We start from the raw sequence: 18,734 nt of genomic DNA, 5'->3' as shown, positions 1-18,734 counted from the left end.
ACACAAAGGTTCTGTCTTGACTGCAAGTAAAATCTTGTTGTGTGCAAACACAGCAGCTCATTAGGCACATACATTTACAGACTCAATCACTTGCATTGTAATACTTTGCCAATTCAGTGCCATGAAACACATCAGATGCCTCTGTGTCTGTCAAGTCCCTCATTAAAGCAATCCAGCATTAAAGTAAATGTATTGTTCCTTTTCTCATCTTATTTCTATCTTTTCAAGAACAAATTGGAACGCTACCTTAAGAGCTAGTCTTCCAGTCTAAGACACTATAGTCAGGCATGTTATGCAGCTAAAGAGATTAGTCCCAGTCAAGGGATAATCCCAAACGATTAGGCTATTAGCACATAGCTCACTCTCACCCATCCTTAATTACAGCAGAAATGTCTCATTTGGACCGAGAGGAAAAGTACAGAACTCTTCTGCTCGGTCCAGGAGTGACAGCAGTTTGGATGCTGGATGGCTGCTCTATCATTTGAGTGCAGCTCTGCTTCCTCATAATTTGTTTATTGGGCAAAGCATCCAGGGGATCCATTATTAAAGACATCTCTGTGAAAACGACTGAAGGAGATTATAATTCTGCAGTGAATGGGAAAAGAAAAGGGAAACGGGAGAGAGGCAGAACAACGACCGTCGTCTCCGAAGTCTGCTTGTGGCTCCTTTTTGGGGAAAGAAATACATTGTGAATAAAATGTCCCAGGCAGATCCTGGTCCCCAGTCAGTGACTGCCTGCCCATCCCAGCAGGAGCTCGCAGGGGAGCCAAACCGGGTGCTGGGCATTTGCTGCAAGGCAGGTTCCCAGCAGCCCTGCCTCCAAGGCCGCTTCCCAGCACCACGTGGTGATGGAGGAGGCCAAAACACGCTGTTGTCTGGCAATCTCTGCTGATGTTACGGTCCCTGGGAAGACCATTCAGTTCAGAAAAACCTTGAAGGCTTTCTAAATCGTAAGAGGAGCAGAAGCTCATTTTGTCAACCTCATAACTGGGGAACAATAAGGGGGCTTACAGCACTTACTTTTAACTTTGTTCCTAAGAGCCCTGGGATAGCTAATGGCTAAGACCTGTGATATTCTATTCCCTTGGGGGTGTTGTTCTGATTTGTTGTTTTGGGGAGTTTTTTGTAATCCCGTGCCTGTTCCTTTTACTGTGTGCTCTCCGTGAGTTTAGTAACTCACTGTTCTTGGTGCGGTAATAAGCCCACTTCAACCACACTGCAGTTGCGAAGAAAAGCCTTTATGCACACTGCCTCAGTGCCTCTGTTCTTGGTGACGAAGAAAGCAGAGTTACTTCAGCCCTTTTTCCCAAACTGCTAGCAGCAAGACAGCAAAGATCTGAAGGACAAAATCACTTCAGAGGCACACACAAACCTGTGCACTACCGACCACAGACATTTTGAAGAAAGCAAGCTTTGTCTGAAGTCTGGGCAGCTCAGCCACTGATGCAAACACATGGGCTCTATCTGGATGTGAGCACTTGAGCTTCACGGTTATTGATTTTGACAGTTTGCTCGACTTAGATGCAGCAAAAGATGAGTGCCAAACTGTGCACAAATTCAGGTGGTCAGAAGCCCACCGTACTTGGCACGCGATTTCCCACCTCCACCACTGCCAACGGGGTTCTCAGCGGAGAGCTTGTGCACATGGCCTGGTGTCCGTGCCAGATGGTACAGGCAGCTCTTTCATCAAAATCCATCCTGGTAATACCTGGCAGTTTGCCAGAAGTGGCCAGGTGACGTTCCACAGCATCGGAGCCCTTGCAAGACTCTAGACAGCTTTTTGGCAGAGGAAGAGTAAATGGCATTAACTTGCTAAATGAGTTTTGTAAAGGTTCACTTTCCTGACGTTACTGGCTGTTCCTCCCAGAGAGGGGGTTCAGTCTTGAGGTGCTGAGCATGAGATGAAAGCCACACCACAAAGCAAGCCATAAATCCACAGTTCTTCCACAGCAATGGCTTTGTGGCCAGGTTCCAAGGAATAACTCTAAGGAGGAGCCACAATTATGCAAGAACCGTTTTCTAGTCATCAGGTTTAAACTGCATATGCAGGACATCTACCTCTGTAGAAATTTTCTACCTCAGCCTAGAACAGTTTAGCATGTTGCTTTTCAGAGGATGATACAAGGGATAACAAACAGAAGAGGATCCTTTATACTGAATTCAGTAGTTTTAAATCTAGTTACCATGGTAGTTGATTAGCTAGAATTAAGCAACTCCTGTTTTCTTCCTTCCCTGATTAAATTACAATTTTCCTCTATGACCTAGAGTATCCGGGATAAGGCACAGAATTACCACAGACATGATGAGATTTATGCAAGCTTCAATTTATCAGTTCAACTTACTGGTTATTTCTACTATTGCCATTCCTCTGACTTGTAAGACTTGTACTAGGCTCTGTCCAAAGTCAAAGCAAAAGATCTGTCCTGATGTAAATCTCACAAGCGAATGACTGGGTCTCTGTTATGTTTTTGCTTGCTAGTAGACAGACTACAACAAATTAAATAGATGTTATGCCTCTGTAGGGGATTTTCCCACTGTTGTGAATAACAGTAATAAGCAGAGGACGAATCAGTAGACAGGCCACGAGAGAAAGTCTCTGGTCAGTTAGGTACACCACTTGTGGTTCATCAAAAGAGACTGCTATTGGAACTGCTTAGGAATTATCACAGAAAATGCCTATTCATTCAAAGTGAATGTGTTACAAAAGAATCGGTGCTAACTCATTTTTCTGTATACTTAAAAATACATATTTTTAAATGTTTTCACTCAGCATTTTGTCAGAGGAGGTTTTAGTGCCTAATTTAGAAATTATGTTTTTGTTGGAAACGTGAATTCTTTGAAAATAACTAAAAAACATTACTTGAAACGGCAACACTCCACAACTGCTAAAATGAAAACATTTCGAACTGGCTGATGCTTCTCCCTAGCCTTCTTACCACTCCCTGACATTTGGTTCAGGATGTTTTCCAAAATACAGGCTTTTGAAAGAAAATGTAGACAACTAGATTTTACTTTAATCAAAGAAGAAGAAAAAAGCTTTCCTATCAGTTCTGAACATTCATTTGAGTGGCAAACAAAAAGAAAGTTTACTTGCTCTTTTTGCTGGTTTTACAAGTTGAGTCACCCAGCCAGTGAAAAAACAGCTCGGAAAGCAGATGTTTCCATTTTCTGCTGGAGCTTGGAGGCATTCAATTGAAATTCCACAGAACAGCCAAGCAGTTAACATCACACTTGCTATCACACTGGAAAAATGTGAATTAGAATTACACATATATCAATTCATTAGTGGGTTGGAAAGAAAACAAACACACAATAGTTACTCACTGGAGTCTAAATGCAATTGTCACTAATCACAGTGAGGAAGAGAGACTATGAACTTCACAGCTGCTGAGACAAAAGGAATTATGTACTTCTCAGGCCAAAGGAAAGGTGATTAATACGCCTTTATCAAAAGACTTTCAGACATAATAGCTTCATCACTATACTTGCCTCATTGAGAGCAAACGTAAAAAGATATACCTCATTTCAAGTAGGCTTTTGCACAGAAGCTGAACATTTTTCTGTTACACGGATTACTCTAGTGTGGAAAAGGAGACTCAGCCAGTACATCCAAAAGTTGTTTCTCTAAGTCTGAAAAGTCCTGTCTATCTATTGTTCAGTTTTATTCTTCTTAGGCAGATGTTACACCTGCCTACTGCTGCTAAGGACATGAAAAACGTTCACTTGAAAACTAAAGCAACAATCTGAAATAAAAGATACTGAGCAAAAGTATGATTGAACATATCAGACCTGATTTTCAACAGTATGCAGGTTCTAAAACACTTGCTAAAGATTTGCCTTCTCAGCTTGCAGCGAGAGGTAGATGTCAGCCAATTTAAAATCTGTTTGCTTACATTTACGTGATCCCCTTCACTTATTCTGATGTTGATTTCAAGCAAAAGAGAAAGCTATTACCATTATGGAATGATCACATTTTTGATGGGGAGGCAGGAGAAAGGGATTGGAGGGAGCATCATCGACTTCTTATTTTTTTTTTGTTTTTAAGCTACAATAACTTTATTGATCCTCAAGTTTTCTAACTTTAATAACTGCTGCTGAAGTGGTGGCAACCTATATCACTTCAGAGGCACTTGGAAAAGCTTTGGACTAAAAATGGTTATTGCGCTAATTACATAAAAAGACAAGCACAGAGTCAGTTTTGCACTGCCCTGTCTATAGTGTTCGGCAGTTTCAGATTGTCTGCATCGTTAGGGAGCAGTGTCCCTAGGATCTTCCCTGTAAACTGGCCTCAAGTCACTGTTACTGCAGTCTACCACATCCTGGACTCCCTCTCCTAATTTGATCAAGCTTCATTTTAAAGTTACTTCAACAGCCACAGTAGTCCCATTTGGAGTACTACTCTAGAAACTACACTGCTTGCAAATGTGCGTCATCACTGCCTCAGTCCTCAGGAGAAGCATTTCTGAAACCCTGTGGTTTTCCAGATGATTTGACTTAAAGCTAAACCATTTTGTTTGTGGGGTTAGTGTTCAGCTGGATCAACGAGCTGATCCAGCTGCTGTCACAGCCCCACTAAGCAAGCTGGGACAGATGAAACCATCCAGCACTCCTGTACAGAAAGACCTGTGTGTACAGCTGTAACACCATAACCTCGATCCTCCAGCTCCATAGGCAAGTCCGTAAACGGACATCAAACCACCCACTGTAGAGGCACAGCAAACATCCCGCCACAGGGCAACAATCTCATGGGCTTTAGTTACAAAGCACTAGCAGTTCTCTAAGCTATTTTCCTGACTGTATCTCCCTGCAGGCAGGTGGAAGGCCCACCAGTCTTCTGGTGTAAATGTCTTCTCAAATGAACTCCCACCATGTAGCAGGCCTGCTATGGAGTCCAGCCAAAGTTTTAAGTTCCAGGACCAGCTCTGCTTGCATGATCTGGCAGATATCAGACTTATGGATAAGCCTTTGCTTATTTTGTGATTTCTACAGGCATGGGGCAGGCACGTGGAATGCCAGAGGACAGCTAAAACAGCATCTCAAAATGTACAGAGATGACTAAAAATAATTGTATGTGACAGATTTTGTCACATCTCCAGGGAAAAGCTCATGCCCTCCTGATCCAAACTACCTTCTGATATTCCACCCTTACCTTCACCTCAAGTTTTATAAAAAGATAGCCAGTGGGTCATTCAGTATTGTAAAGTGGTGAATTAGAAGATAAAAAGTAGGCACAGTGCAGCACTGTGCTGTCACTTTTTTCCTCTTAACACCTTCCCCTCTTTTTTTTCCCTTTTCTTGCTCATGTACATATCATACCCAATTTATCACAATGTCCACTGGTGCAAAGTCAGCAATGGATTTCACCTTGCGGATCTGTTTATTTCTTGTGGAATTCACTTTCAATTACTTTAAGAAAGAGGGAAGTGTTGAATCATCTGTCATACATTTACAGAGCGCGCTGAGTTGTTCTTCTGCTCTGCATACAGATAATGGGGAAAAAAACATTTATTGAGCCAATGAATTTAAATCACTTAAACTAGAAGCAAAGCAAAAAGTAAATCTAGATGTTTACAGTCCTTCTTTTAGCATTTTCTCATTTGCTTCTTCACTGGCTGTGCGTGCCCTTCTGTAATGGATGATTGGGAGAAAATCCACAAATAGTTGGGTAGCAGTCAAAGCATTTTACATTTTTTAGTGGATGTTAAACTAAGATCCAATAGGCGATCTCTGAGCCTGACTGCATTCCCAGACACCCAGTTATCTTGCATATTAGTAATTCAATAGACCGCTTATGAGACTGGCATCCACCAGCAGAGCCCCGTGCTAGAACATACGGAGCTACGTATCAGTTGCAACTTCAATTTATAGTGCTTTATGTGTGCAGACTGTAAGAATCAGCTATCAGAGAGTGTGAAAGTCCAATTCAAAATGTATTCACCCATTATTCTGGTTGCCCAAGTGGCATGATTGTTTCTAAAAATGTAAAAAGTTCCCTCCCTAGTTAATAGCATGCTTTATATAACCTAAATGATGCTCAGGTAATTTGCATGTGCTTGATACAGACTGTGTGCTCCCAGGAGCCTCGCACTCCATGCAGCACTGAGCACTTTCTGCAAACCCCTGGTCAAATGTCTCAAACTCAATTTGACTGAGCACAACAGTGCATCCCTTTTGATTGTGTTCATATCTCATTGATGCCCTTTTCTTGCAGCAGAAAAAAGGTCCTCTTCAATATCAGTAAATTTAAAGTATTCCTTGAGTTCCTGTGGAACTAGATTTATTGCCTGTTGTTTCAAGTTTTTTTGTATTAAATTTGTTTGCTTTAGTAATTGCTGCTCTTTGCTTTTTCTTAGTTTAATATGGAGTTAAAGGCCATGAACTTGAAACTGGGAATAAATGTACATTTAACATGTTGCTTACTGCTTGGAGTTTTCATCTGTATGTATAACTGTACATATAACAGACAGATTGCTTCTTTGTGCAAATACTTTTGCTCATAATTGGCCATTGCATGTAGGCTTGAATGTGCAGATACTGTTAATTGAGACGCCTGCTTAGAAAATAGCATTTTTCAACATTGTCCTTTGAATCCAGATCATATTTATTGCTTCCAGTTCTTGCAATAAGAAATCTTTTTTTTGTTATGAATATGTAAAAGTATAAAGCTTCTAATTCTGAAATATATCACACAGCCTTCCTAAGGTTTTTGAGAACAGCTATTTCATCTTCAGTATGTAGTTCACCACAAAAAAAGCATTCATAAATTCTTCTCTGACTGAGATGTTTTAAAGACCTTTGAGGCATGCAGAGGTACTTTATACATTCAGCCAGTTAGATGGTAGATACACGCTATTGGTTGCTCTTATCAAATATGAGTCTTGAATTACATTATAGCCACTTAAATTTAGAATTCAATGCCAAAAGGACTGCATATAGAGCTATTAGAGCTTGATATATTTGCCTGTCTTCCACTGAAAAACTGTTATTTGGCTTATTGCAACCTTGCAAAACTGTCATAAAAATTTAGCAACTAAAAATCCAATCAACCCTTCTTTATCAATACAGCAAATATTAAATGGGAATGGAATTAGAAGATTCTTTACTAATTCTCCTCAGTTCAGCACCTCTCAGTGAGCCTTACTGAGATCACTTTCAATGAAGAGGATTGCTTACACTAGTAAAGCTATTGCTGAAATAAAAATATTTGTTTCCAACTCATCCTAAATAAAAATATCTAGTTCTACACTGAAGGCCATTTATTTTTCATTTTTAGACTATCAGGCCATCAGTTGATACCTTTCAAATGTTGTATCTCAAGTCTTGAAAGTACTTTTCCACTTGCTGTTTTCCACCAATAGATGGCAGGTGAAGCCCTAGAAATTTATTCACTTAATACAGCATGCAATAAGAACGTGTAGTTTGCACTCGCCCCCTGTAAATCAGTGCTCTCTGATATCTCTTCAGATGTGATCATGATTTAGCTCTAGCCCATCCACCTTGCATTATAAATCTTAGTCCAGGTTTAGGAATAGCTACATTCTGTGTGTTAGACTGTTAATTCTTATTTATTTTATGCTACTCCATTAGGCCAAACTGAAGTTTGCACACATTGCCTTTCTCTCTTGGTTGGGAAGGTATTTGTCAGCATGGCGTAGCAGCTGTTACATTCATTGAGAGTCTTGGGACTGAGCTCTCTGTATTGAAACAAGAAAGCTCTGCGTTCATATCCATGTCACAAATCATACCGATTGTAAACTGGAAAAGAATAGCTTGAAGCTCAAGCTTTGATTTCCAGCTCCACAAAAGCTAGAAACATGAGAGAGAGAAAGAGTTTGGTGGCAGAAAGAGCCTACGTCAATGATAAAACTAATTTTAATAAATCACAGTAAGGATGCTCATAATGTGATACTATAATTCTTCATATATAATGCTGTATTTAAAAAAAAAAAAATCCAGTTCTTTTCTGAGACACAGAATGCAGGAGGGACCGAATCTTGTTTACATACAAGCCAGGTACAGTGCTTAAAGTCACAATGGAGTGGTATAAAAACACAGGGATTTTCTTCTGCATGTTAGAATGATTTTAGGGACAGGATGTAATGCCTTGTAATCAATTAATTGTAGGATATACTTGAAAAATGAATAGAAGTGTGCATAAACCACATGTTTTGAAGAGTTTAGAGCACAAAAGGATACTTTTCCCCTAGGCAGTCTGCATTAGCAAATGTACGTTATTTGTCCTGAATCAGTCTGCCTTGCAATTGTCCTGCTGTTACTGGCAGTCTAAGTATTGATGACTAAGTGACCATTAGAGCTCAGCTGGTTCTTGTATATATCACAGTAGCTCCTCCAGGCTGACTGAGTGGACAAATTTGACTGCTCTGATCCCTGCACGGCAGCCTGGACGAATTCTAGAAATCAAATCCATTCACTAATCATTCAATTTTTATAAGTTAATTTCATTTTGTGAGGTCCACTTCTAACTGTAACTCTCTGCATGTATTAAAGCTTCCATTATATAGGCAACAGCAGCAAAACACGGATAAAACCCAAGACCATCAAGAAGCATCAATGATTAGACACCGAACAACAAAGATCATGCAGCTGAGTCAGTGACTATTAATCACTCTCTGTCAGTAATGTTACAGAAGAGAAGGGAGGATGTCTGAAACTGCTTCAAATTAACAGCTCTCCAGTGAACTGGGGAACTTTGGCAGCATATATCATGACCAAATTAAAAAAAAAAACTGTTGATTTTAGGTATCCAGTTTAGGTGCCTTAGCCTCTCTAGTCCAGGCGACAATGAGAAGACAGCTGTTTGAACGCCCCTCTACAGGAAATCCCCTGACTAGGTAGGAACCTGAACTTCCAACCCTACCGCCTCAGGCAAATGCTCTAAACCAGGCAGTGTGAATGACCCGTTTAGATATTGTACCTGTCACTGAGTGGGAAACAAATGGATGCAATTAACAAGCAACTCCCCAAGGGCCAGGGTGTGGCATGTAAAACCCGCACACTATCACTGACTTGCCAGCAACACCATGCTAAGCTGTACATGATCTTGACCCTCAAATGACAGCACGTCATCTCAACAGAATTACTAAATAATCAGACTGGCTCAAAGTTATGCATTTCCCCTTAGCTTGCTTTTGTTTAGAGCCTCTCCCTCTAAAGAGTAAACTTTTCATTCGAACTTAAATTGAGAGCAGCCTCTAGGCAGTGCAACTGCAGAGGAAGGTCTGTAAACAATAACTGCTCTGTAGAGAACAAGCTGACCTTTACGGACGTTAAACAAAACAGAAAGAGTTGATTGATCCTGCGCAGTACATGCTCTCTGAAATATTAAAATCAAGAAAGTCATGGAAGGTTAGTTTATGAACATACAGCATGAGAAAGGATGGCAGTGGATGGAGGGGTAGAAAAGGGGAAAAGACGACTGGGTAAAATACTTAGGGAAAAAAGCCTGTATCTTCAGTTGGAAAAGTGTGTAATGCTGATTTCGGTCAAACAGAAACAAAAACCAAACCTATGTTATCTAGAGCAAGTCAGTTGCTAAGGTCTCTATGACTCATTTTTAAAAATTCTGATTAATACAGCAAGATATGGTATAATGTTTTTTAGAAGAAGAAATCTATTAGTAAACTCCAAAGGATAATTACTCACAGTTCAGCCACAAACATGTTATTAATATGGAGAAGGACAATCTAACCTACACAGAGTCACAGAATCGTAGAATTGTTTAGACTGGAAAAGACTCTTAAGATCATCGAGTCCAACCGCAAACCTAACAGTGCCAACTCCACCACTAAACCATGGCCCTAAGTGCTACAGCTATATGTCTTTTAAATATCTCCAGGGATGGTGACTCAATCACTTCTCTGGGCAGCCTTTTCCAGTGCTTGATAACAGTTTTGGGTAAGAAATTTTTCCTAATATCCAATCTAAACCTCCCCTGGACTAACTTGAGGCCGTTTCCACTCGTCCTATCACTTGTTACTTGGGAAGACACTGACACCCACCTCACTACAACGGTCTTTCAGGTAGTTTCAGTTTCAGTCTGCCTGTGTCTTGTCAACCCAAACTACAGACAAAGGCTGCAGAATGCTGCACTTCTTTCTCTCTTTCTTTTGCTCCCTTTTAATTTTCCCTTCCCTCAGAAATGTATGGGATGAGTGGTTCAGCTTAAACACATCTCTTCCTCTCACCTTCTGGAATGGAACAGTTTCATCATCCAGCACTTAAGGAGGTCCCAGATAAACCTTCCCATTTCAGTAGACAGTCCTCAGTCTGCAATGGTATTTTCAGGTGCAAAAGCAGGTCCCTGCTATATGGTGGATGTAGGAGCAGTAAACGCTGGACTCTCGTTGCAGATGCTAGTGCTGGAACAGTTCTCCCACCAAGGAGACCTAGAGGCTCAAGGAGCTAGAGGGCCCCTTGAAGTTCAATTTGCTGCAGTTCAGAGATTCAGCATCTGTGCTATTAAGGTCTTGGGGCACAAGGACTGTTCTGCTGAGCCAGGTTGAAGGGCAAAGACAAGAAGGGGTCAGCAGCAACAGGGTGGGTGCCCACAGCACTTTGATGGCAGGGGAAGAACATTCTTACTGAACCTCCAGAAGTTACAGAGGGACAGACCACCAAGTACCCCCAAGCACTTTGTGAATAAACAATCCCACAGGCTCAAAATTGCAAGAGAGGGAACAGCTTTGCAGATGTCTCTGTCCTTCTAGGGCTGGTGTCCATTCCCAAACTGCAGTATATCGGAGACAGTATCAGCTGCTCCGTAGCTCCTGCCATCTCCTGCATCAAACCTGTCTTCCCATGCACAGCAGCAAGTCTCTAGGCACACAGTACACCCCGTGTCCAGCTGAATGTGCCTTTGAGGCCAAGAAGCCAGGGCTGAATATTCACATCCATTCTGCAAGCAGGGGTAAGCCTTCACTTCACCAGACTTGCAGGGGAAGCCACATCACTCATCCAGCAGTAACAGGACACAGCAGTTATTTATGGATTGGTACCCTACTGTCTGAAGAAAAAGGCACATCCCCACAATGCTTTTCCAGTACTGTAAACTAGGACCTAACCATGTAGTGAAAGCAATGCCCAGAACAGAAGAACTTTAATAGAAAAACGTTTACGCCAAAAATGTAGTGCTGTCTCTGTCGTGGTTTTTATATGTTTTCAACATGGTTTCTAGAAGACGGCAAAAATGTCATTGGACAGCAGAGGAACTGTCTGGCGTTACAGCTATTTGCAATGCCAGATGACTTGGAGAAAGTTAAGGATTATATCGTGATCCTGCAAGTAATCTGCTGGGAATCTGAGGTGAAAGCATGGCATTTTTACTTCAGTGGGACCAGCATTTCTCCTCTGCTTTAAGCAAAAATACAAATCAAGTACCTCTAAAAAGAGAAGTTAATAATCAACACATTATAGACAATTTTGCCTTAAACTGAAGCAAAGTACTCTGCTAATGAAACATGAAAGTGCAGATACACATCTTTGGATTGGCTATTGGGTAAGTCTGAACAGAGCTTGTGGAGAGAAGAAGGGACTTTCCAGACAACACCCAAAAGCAAATCTATGATTGCAATACGAACCTATGTTAAAGCGACAAAAGAGGTTGGTGAAACCAATGCAGCAAAGGGTAAAGATATCCACATAAAAGAGAGAAACGAGAAGTTATCAAGCAATAGGGAACCCCATTCGAAAACTCAGCCATAATATGTGTTGATTGATTTTCAGAGATGCTGAGCTGAGTTTGATGGATTCTCAGTATCACTGAATATCAAGGAAATGTACTTTATTCCTGTACACTATCCAGCACACTGCATAGTATCCCATTCACTTTAGCTGTGGACAAATTATTGAAAACTTTTACATTTTCCTGATTGCAAACCAAAACTATTTACCATAGGTGTGGCCTCTGTGAAATCCATCAGGAGGTCACCTGGCTCCAAAGCAAATGTACTTCCAGCATCTGTGGAACTCTAAAGGCAAAGATGAAACCCAGCTTTAAAAAAACATTTGTTTCTGTAATTCTGTTGGTTGTTTAGGGTTTTTTTAATTCCTTAAAGCACAGATTGCCAAATGGATTTCAAATTTCACACCATGTTTCTTAAGTATGGCTACTCAGGAAAGACAAACAACAAAATTAGGCATCTTTGAAATCAAGGTAAACATTAATTTAATCCTGATCCACTGCCCCCTTACATTGATGAAAAACTCTTATTGATTTTACTTGGATCTTGGAGCAGGCTCTAAATATTTCCTTACACAACAGGTTAAACATATTACTACAACTCTGCATTAAAAACTACTCCTAAACGTAGAATTATTCCATCTAAGGAAAACAGGTTACCCGCAACTCCCTCCCACCCTTCCTGAGTATTCTCCCAACTGACATAAGCTCATCTCTTTGCATATTACCTTGCCACCAGGCGAAACCTGTGTTTGTCCTTCTGATGTCTGTGGCGTACAGGTTTTTTGTGACCCGGGAGATGCTGAAGACACAGGTGTTGATACTGCTGCTGCCGCTGCCAGTGCTGGAGGAAGGTCGTCTTCATCACTGCAGATGACAGAAGCAGACAGATCTTTTCATTAGAAAATGTCACCGGACTTTGACTGTATCTATGCTAGAGGGGGCACTGGAAATGCATGTATCAGCTGTTGTGCTTTGGAGTGAAGTTATGTGTAATGCAGCTAACTTTTCAAGCAAATTTGATTTTTTAAGCTTTAAAGATTCCTCAAAAGTTGATTGGCTAGGTAACTCTCATCTGCAAATGGAAATCTTACGGGTATGATCTGCAAGTACTGTTTCTATGGAGTACGTATATATGAATAAATGAACCGATTTGACACTAGTCTAATGTTTATTCTTTTCCACGGAGGCTGCCTGTATTGATAAGAGCAGATCTGGTTAGATGATCCATGGGACCAACTGCTTAATTGGCTTTAGACCAATGGGAGATTTGAAACGCTTTATGTACCTAGTCTGTGCTATTGTTTTAAAACTGTTTTTAAAGGACTTTGGTCAACTCCAAAAAAGAGCTCTTCAGAAACATTATTGCAAGGGTCTCTTTTTCCTGTCCCATTTATTCCATTTGCAGAGAAAACATTTTATTTAAAACCAGGTTGCACACTTCCCTTGGGCTCTAGGCCGTCAAACTGAGCTCTTTCCGTCTCACCTACTGCCACCACTAAATGAAAGCCAGTAGAGAACATTATATAAATTTGCTTTTGTAGAGCCCCATTGACTACAAATCATCTGAATCAGTTGTCCCTGAGTCAGGATGTTTCCATTTGCTAGTTGCAATTGCATGGAGGTAAACAGAGTCACAATTTGGCCTACAGAACCTTTAATACTGGGAACAATATGTGAAAAGCAAAGACTATGGCTTGACAGTTTAAAGCACCGAGAAAAATGATAAGAAAATTTATTTCTCATTTATTTATTTCTGATCATAAAATGGCACTGATTTTAGCTACCAATTAGGTAGTCACCGTGCACAGAAGTCTGCCATGCCAGTTTGACAGACACTTTCAGAACAGAACTGTACTTGGTTTAGTGCTACTTGAAGGCAGGATGCCTGGGCAACACAGTACTTCAAAACTGCATGACATACAAAGTACACAGCCTTATGGTGGGTTGTTTGGTGGTAGCAATGACTTTTATAGTGATATAAAACTATGGTGATTAATGTTATATTTTCTATGCTTAATTTTTTATTTCTTCTGGGTAAGGATATAATTCAGCACCAGAGCATGTGCAATATATTATTTTAATGCTGGAAAGAAAATGCAAAACTTTTTGGACCTGTTCAATAAATGCTTTATTAATGCAACAAGCCAGAGCTGGGCTGTTGACCTAGTTAATCTCTCTTTCAGAAACATGTAGCTGACATTTTCTCAGTCCTTGCTCCCCACTCTCAGCAGGAATATACTGGCATCCTCCCCGTCCTTGCTGGGTAAAGCCGCTCTGTTGCATACAAGGAAGTAGAAAATTGTCGAGAACTTGCCAGTTCAGAAAGGCTTCCTAGTGTCTGCGAACCAAAGTTAAGGGTTAGGGTCCAGCCTGTTCAGTCATCAGGCTATTAGCATGCTGGCTGTAAGACTAAGAATTCACCTTCTTCACTGTATTGCTTTCAAAATATTCTTTTACTATTTCTTTGTATTTCCCATATTTGCATTCCAGACATAAGATAATTTAAATTTAATAGAATTTTAGTCTACAAAAAAAATTTTTTAAAAATTACAGTCCATATTTTTAACTAGTGAGCCTTCAGCCCTACACACAGCCATAGCTTAAGTGGCACCTATTAGATGTGTTTATATGCTGTTCCTCATGCCTAACACTGGACAACTGAAAATCCATATGGAGGCAAGACTTGCTTAAAACTGGTTCCTCAAAAACTCATCAGTCAGAAAATGAGAATTTATTCCTGAATACATTTAAAAAAACCAAAACTGTTTAAATGTTACTTGTCTTTATGTGTGTAATAACACAGTCTTTTCCACTGCATAACCCTGCTTCTAGTCTCCTTTCCATTCCATTTGCCTCCCACTGCTCTATTCGTCACCCCAGCTCTTACCTTCCCAAGTTCTGCTCTTCCCAGACACTACTGAATTCTCCATAGTACTGTTACTTCCAATGGCCCCTAGCATCCTTTCCATTCTCTCTAGGAGAATCTCTCATTTTCATTTACCCTCTCCCCCTTTCCTCAGTGCTGTCCTCAGGTGTGGGGCCACGTGCTCTGCAGGTGCTCAGCAGCTCTGGGGGACCAGCTGACTGTTCACATACAGAAAAAGGAGGTGCTTGGTGTCTGGCCCAAAGATTTTCTCTTTGCCCTTTAAGAACAGCTTGGCTAAATACCTTCTCTGACAAGAATGGTCTAGGAATAGCTGACTGCTTCAGTGATGACATCTTGAAGTACCTATTTTCACTGTTCTACGTCCTATTATCTATACCTCTTTGTTGGTTGTCACCTTCACCAGCCTCAACCTACCCTAGAGCAATTTTTTGCTCCTAGATTCTTAAAAACTGATTTCTCACTAGTCTTTCTGTCTTCAGCACCAACTTATGTGGTTGCTTTGCTGGTGCCCTGGGAAATTTTCTGCTTCTGCGTATATAACATCACCAAGGTATCCTTTATTCAAAATTGTCTGCACAGCACAACCCTGTTCACTTTCTTTGCCATTTATGAGTATTTGAGGACCAAGTTTAACAACCTGTTTACATTAAAATTTAAATCAAAAACTTTTCCAAATGTGTGTACAAAACTTGTGACTATACCTGCAATAGAACATGAATTTCTTGCCTGTCCTCACACGTCAGTGTGCTCAAAGAATAAGATCAGTCATCGCATCCTGTTCATTACCTGCCTTATGAATAGTATCAAATAATTGGTCCTTTCAGTGTCACAGTCTTTTCCTTTGATGACTGCTATCTACAAGTCCCCACCTTATATCAAAATCTGAAAAATCAGATGCATCTTGAAATACGTAGGAGATTTCCTTCCCCTGGCTTGTAGAAAAAGAGGTAGTAGAAGTGGTGTCTTGTTCAAGAAAAGCACACTGCTGAGCTATCGTCTGAGCTATGCTGGGCAGAGTGAGCGAGCAGGCTTCATACCGGCCTTGGGAAACTGCTCCTACCAAATGCTGCCAAGTTCCCTGTCACACAGCACCTTCAGGATTAGCAAGCAGTAAGGGAAGCTGGGTCCTCTTCCAGCTCAAGTTGTCAATTCCCATCTCCTGTCTCATTTTCAAACCATACTGGTTGATGTATTGTGGTAAAAGAGAGCATGTTACGTGGCCTGCTGACCAGGCTGTGGCTGTGTGTTCCCATATGTCAGCCTTGGTCTTTTGGACGAATACCAATTTGGCTAATGGCTCATTTTTCTCCGCCTTTCAACTTGATTAATTCTTCTGTTTCTTCTTCTAAATAATTTTTCAGTTTTGGTGATGTGGATTGTTACTTTATTTGCATAACAAAAGCCAGTGTTCTTAATAGTGAGACAGAAAATAACTGCATATTGATATTTATTAGAATCTTTATGCAGAGAAGGAAAACTTTTGCTAATGTTGCAAAAGGACTAACAGTTGCCATTCCACATAGAAAGCATACATATTTTTTTTCTTCATTACGGCATTGGTGTGCTTGTACTAGTAACTTCATGCTGACATTGTCCCTTTTTTCCCCTAGTTTATGGTGGCCTTGTCTGTCCTTTCGTATGAAGGACAAATCAGCAAACTTGTTTCCACATCTCTCCAGTACCTCACATCTCTAGAGACTCTCAAATCAGATGAATTACGTGTAAATGGGATGCCAAAGCCCTGTATGCACAGGTCACTCTTGCCAGAACTAAGAGACCTAACTTTTCTGGCTGTAGCTGTAGCGGGCTCAGCAATTTCTGTATGTGACAAAATCACAGAGAGAGAGGGAGAGAGAGAGGGTGCACTTTCTGAGAGGGAATGGCTGACAGCATGGCTTGACCACCCAACAACTAAGGACTGTTTTCCTCATTTTGCAGATGGGCTTGTAATGAGGCAGACAGAGCAGCTCACACCAGGTCTTTGACATTTCGTGGGGAAAAGAGGTTTTTAATTCCTAACCTATAAGCTCAGAAAAAGGCAGAGGGCCTGCAATTCTGAGGGTTAGCAAACGCGTAGGGACGGCAAATTAGTTTCGTATTAAAAGCTTAAAGATTCTCAGTGATAAAAGGAACGGTATCAATATAAGATCATTATCATGTAATTGCACTCATGCCTTTCACAAGGCATAGCTAGAGCAATTAGCATCCCCCTTCATTTTCAGCTGCAGTAGGCAAAACCATAAAGATAGTGCTATATGTTACTCACAAACTGTACTGCCTCGTTAACTTCCTCACACGAGAAACTTTAATCTCCTGCTTTTCTGTAGGGCCAGTTGATGGCGTAGTTTCAGGTCGCACTGGAGCCGGACTTCTAAAAATAACAAGAAAAATATATGTGGCACAGTCTTTATTTAAACTACTTCAGGCATATCAACGAAGTTCTAACTCATCAACACACGTTTATCTTGCAAAGTGGCGAGCGCCCATTGAAGTTCATCCTTTTGTTCCATTTATAGTCCACTGGCCAGTGTGCATGAACAGAAAAGGATGTGTGAACTCACTCTCCTGTGCGTTGCATACCATTTTCAAAAGCAGCAACTGATTACAAATACAGAGCCTATGTAAGAGACAACGTGGAAGTGTCACTGTTTCCAAAATACAACATTTTAATGACAGCCCAGCAATTGAGTCATTTCAGAAATATTTTTACAAAAAATACCTTTAACAAAAACTATTTTATAAATTGTGAAACCTGTTCTGCTTAAAATAGTTTTTACCTGAAATTAAACATTATCCTGCTGCATTTGAAAGAGCAGCTCAAGGGAAATGAACTAATGGATTTGATCCAAGAAAAGGATACTTGCTAGAAAAAAAGCAACACTCAGACATGTTTCAGATACTCATGAATGTGATACACACCTGCAGAGCTCCAGCAAAGGATAGAAATAGGAATGAGGAGACCTACATAAAAGGATCTTCTCTTTAACCATTTATCAGTAGAGTTAACTACGGCTTGAATACAAATAGCATAAATACTAAACACAAGATCTTCATGACCTTGGGAGGAAACCATTTCAACTGTGAGCTTCAGTGGCATGAAGACACATGAATTATCTTGAATACTACTTATATTTAGAAGCAACACGTTATGATTAAATACATCATACATGTATTAGAAATGCTATAAGCATAATAAATATGGTATACATTAAAGAAGTAATTTGAAATTCTTGACTAATAATTTATGAAATGGTATTCTGCCATCTAACCCAAAGTCAAATACTAAGTTAGTACTTCAGCAGCCCTGCTGATTGCTGGTGGGACTGCTCACGCACTGAGGTATGTTCCAAAACTGGCAGAAGTGGCACAATCTTGTTTCTAATACTATAAATTTGAGTTGAATTTTTTGAATCTACTTGCATCGAATAAATCTTTTAAAGCCATAGATAAGTATATTTAATCTTCACAATTGCAGTTCCCTCTGATGCCCCTGTGGGTTTTAATCTTCATTAATTCTCTCTGATAACTTCTGAACCTGCTGTCCAGCTATAACAGAACCTACTGGGATGGCTTAGCCTTCAGATTAAATCTTCAGTTCTCCTGTGTGTTTTTCAATCTTTGGGGAGGCTACAGAGCATAAGAGGGAGGAATGGGAAGTAGAGGAGTACAAAAGACATACACAAATCATAAAACCAACTCTACTAGTTCTACTTCTCAGGCAATAACATCTGACTATTTTTGTCCTGCTTTTTGATTTCATTAATTTCAAGAAGTCAGTACAGATAGCAGCAATATTCGTATTTTTCCCCTTCCCAGAATCCAGTTTCAGGGTCAGTCATCTACATCTCAGATTTGTAATAAGATTAATGCAGAACAATCTAGCCAGATTTTCAGACTTTTTGCTGAATTTCTTAGGCTGCCAAATTAGGGGTGGATAAATGAATAAAAAAGCCCAAACTATCTTGTTGTAATCTTGAAGTCAGAATGCCCAATCTGGAAATTTGTGAATCAACATCATGATGGAAGGCCCCAATGTTGTTTTCATCAAGTCAGTCTTCAGAGCAGATGGCTGCTCTAGCTATTCCTTTTTAGACACCTTTTCCTAAACTAAAGGTAGATTTTGACATCTGAAAAAAATTACTAGTT

At 40.3% G+C, this 18,734-nt stretch overlaps 1 protein-coding gene across 2 annotated transcripts in view; it reads right to left on the bottom strand.

Moving 5' to 3' along the window:
* The window catches only part of EPB41L4B (erythrocyte membrane protein band 4.1 like 4B), a 187,012-nt gene that overhangs the window by 19,171 nt on the left and 149,107 nt on the right, over positions 1–18,734 (bottom strand). For both annotated transcript variants that reach the window (XM_075416707.1, XM_075416709.1), the window contains exons 20-22: positions 16,855–16,959; positions 12,427–12,565; positions 11,910–11,987 (exon numbers count right to left, since the gene is read on the bottom strand). In XM_075416707.1, coding sequence (XP_075272822.1) covers positions 11,910–11,987; positions 12,427–12,565; positions 16,855–16,959 — 322 coding nt within the window. The remainder of the gene's footprint in view (positions 1–11,909; positions 11,988–12,426; positions 12,566–16,854; positions 16,960–18,734) is intronic.

Source organism: Opisthocomus hoazin, chromosome 3 (genome assembly GCF_030867145.1).
Source record: "Opisthocomus hoazin isolate bOpiHoa1 chromosome 3, bOpiHoa1.hap1, whole genome shotgun sequence".
NCBI lineage: Eukaryota > Metazoa > Chordata > Aves > Opisthocomiformes > Opisthocomidae > Opisthocomus > Opisthocomus hoazin.
Note: the sequence above shows the minus strand (reverse complement) of the source record. Positions and strands in the feature narration are given on the sequence as shown.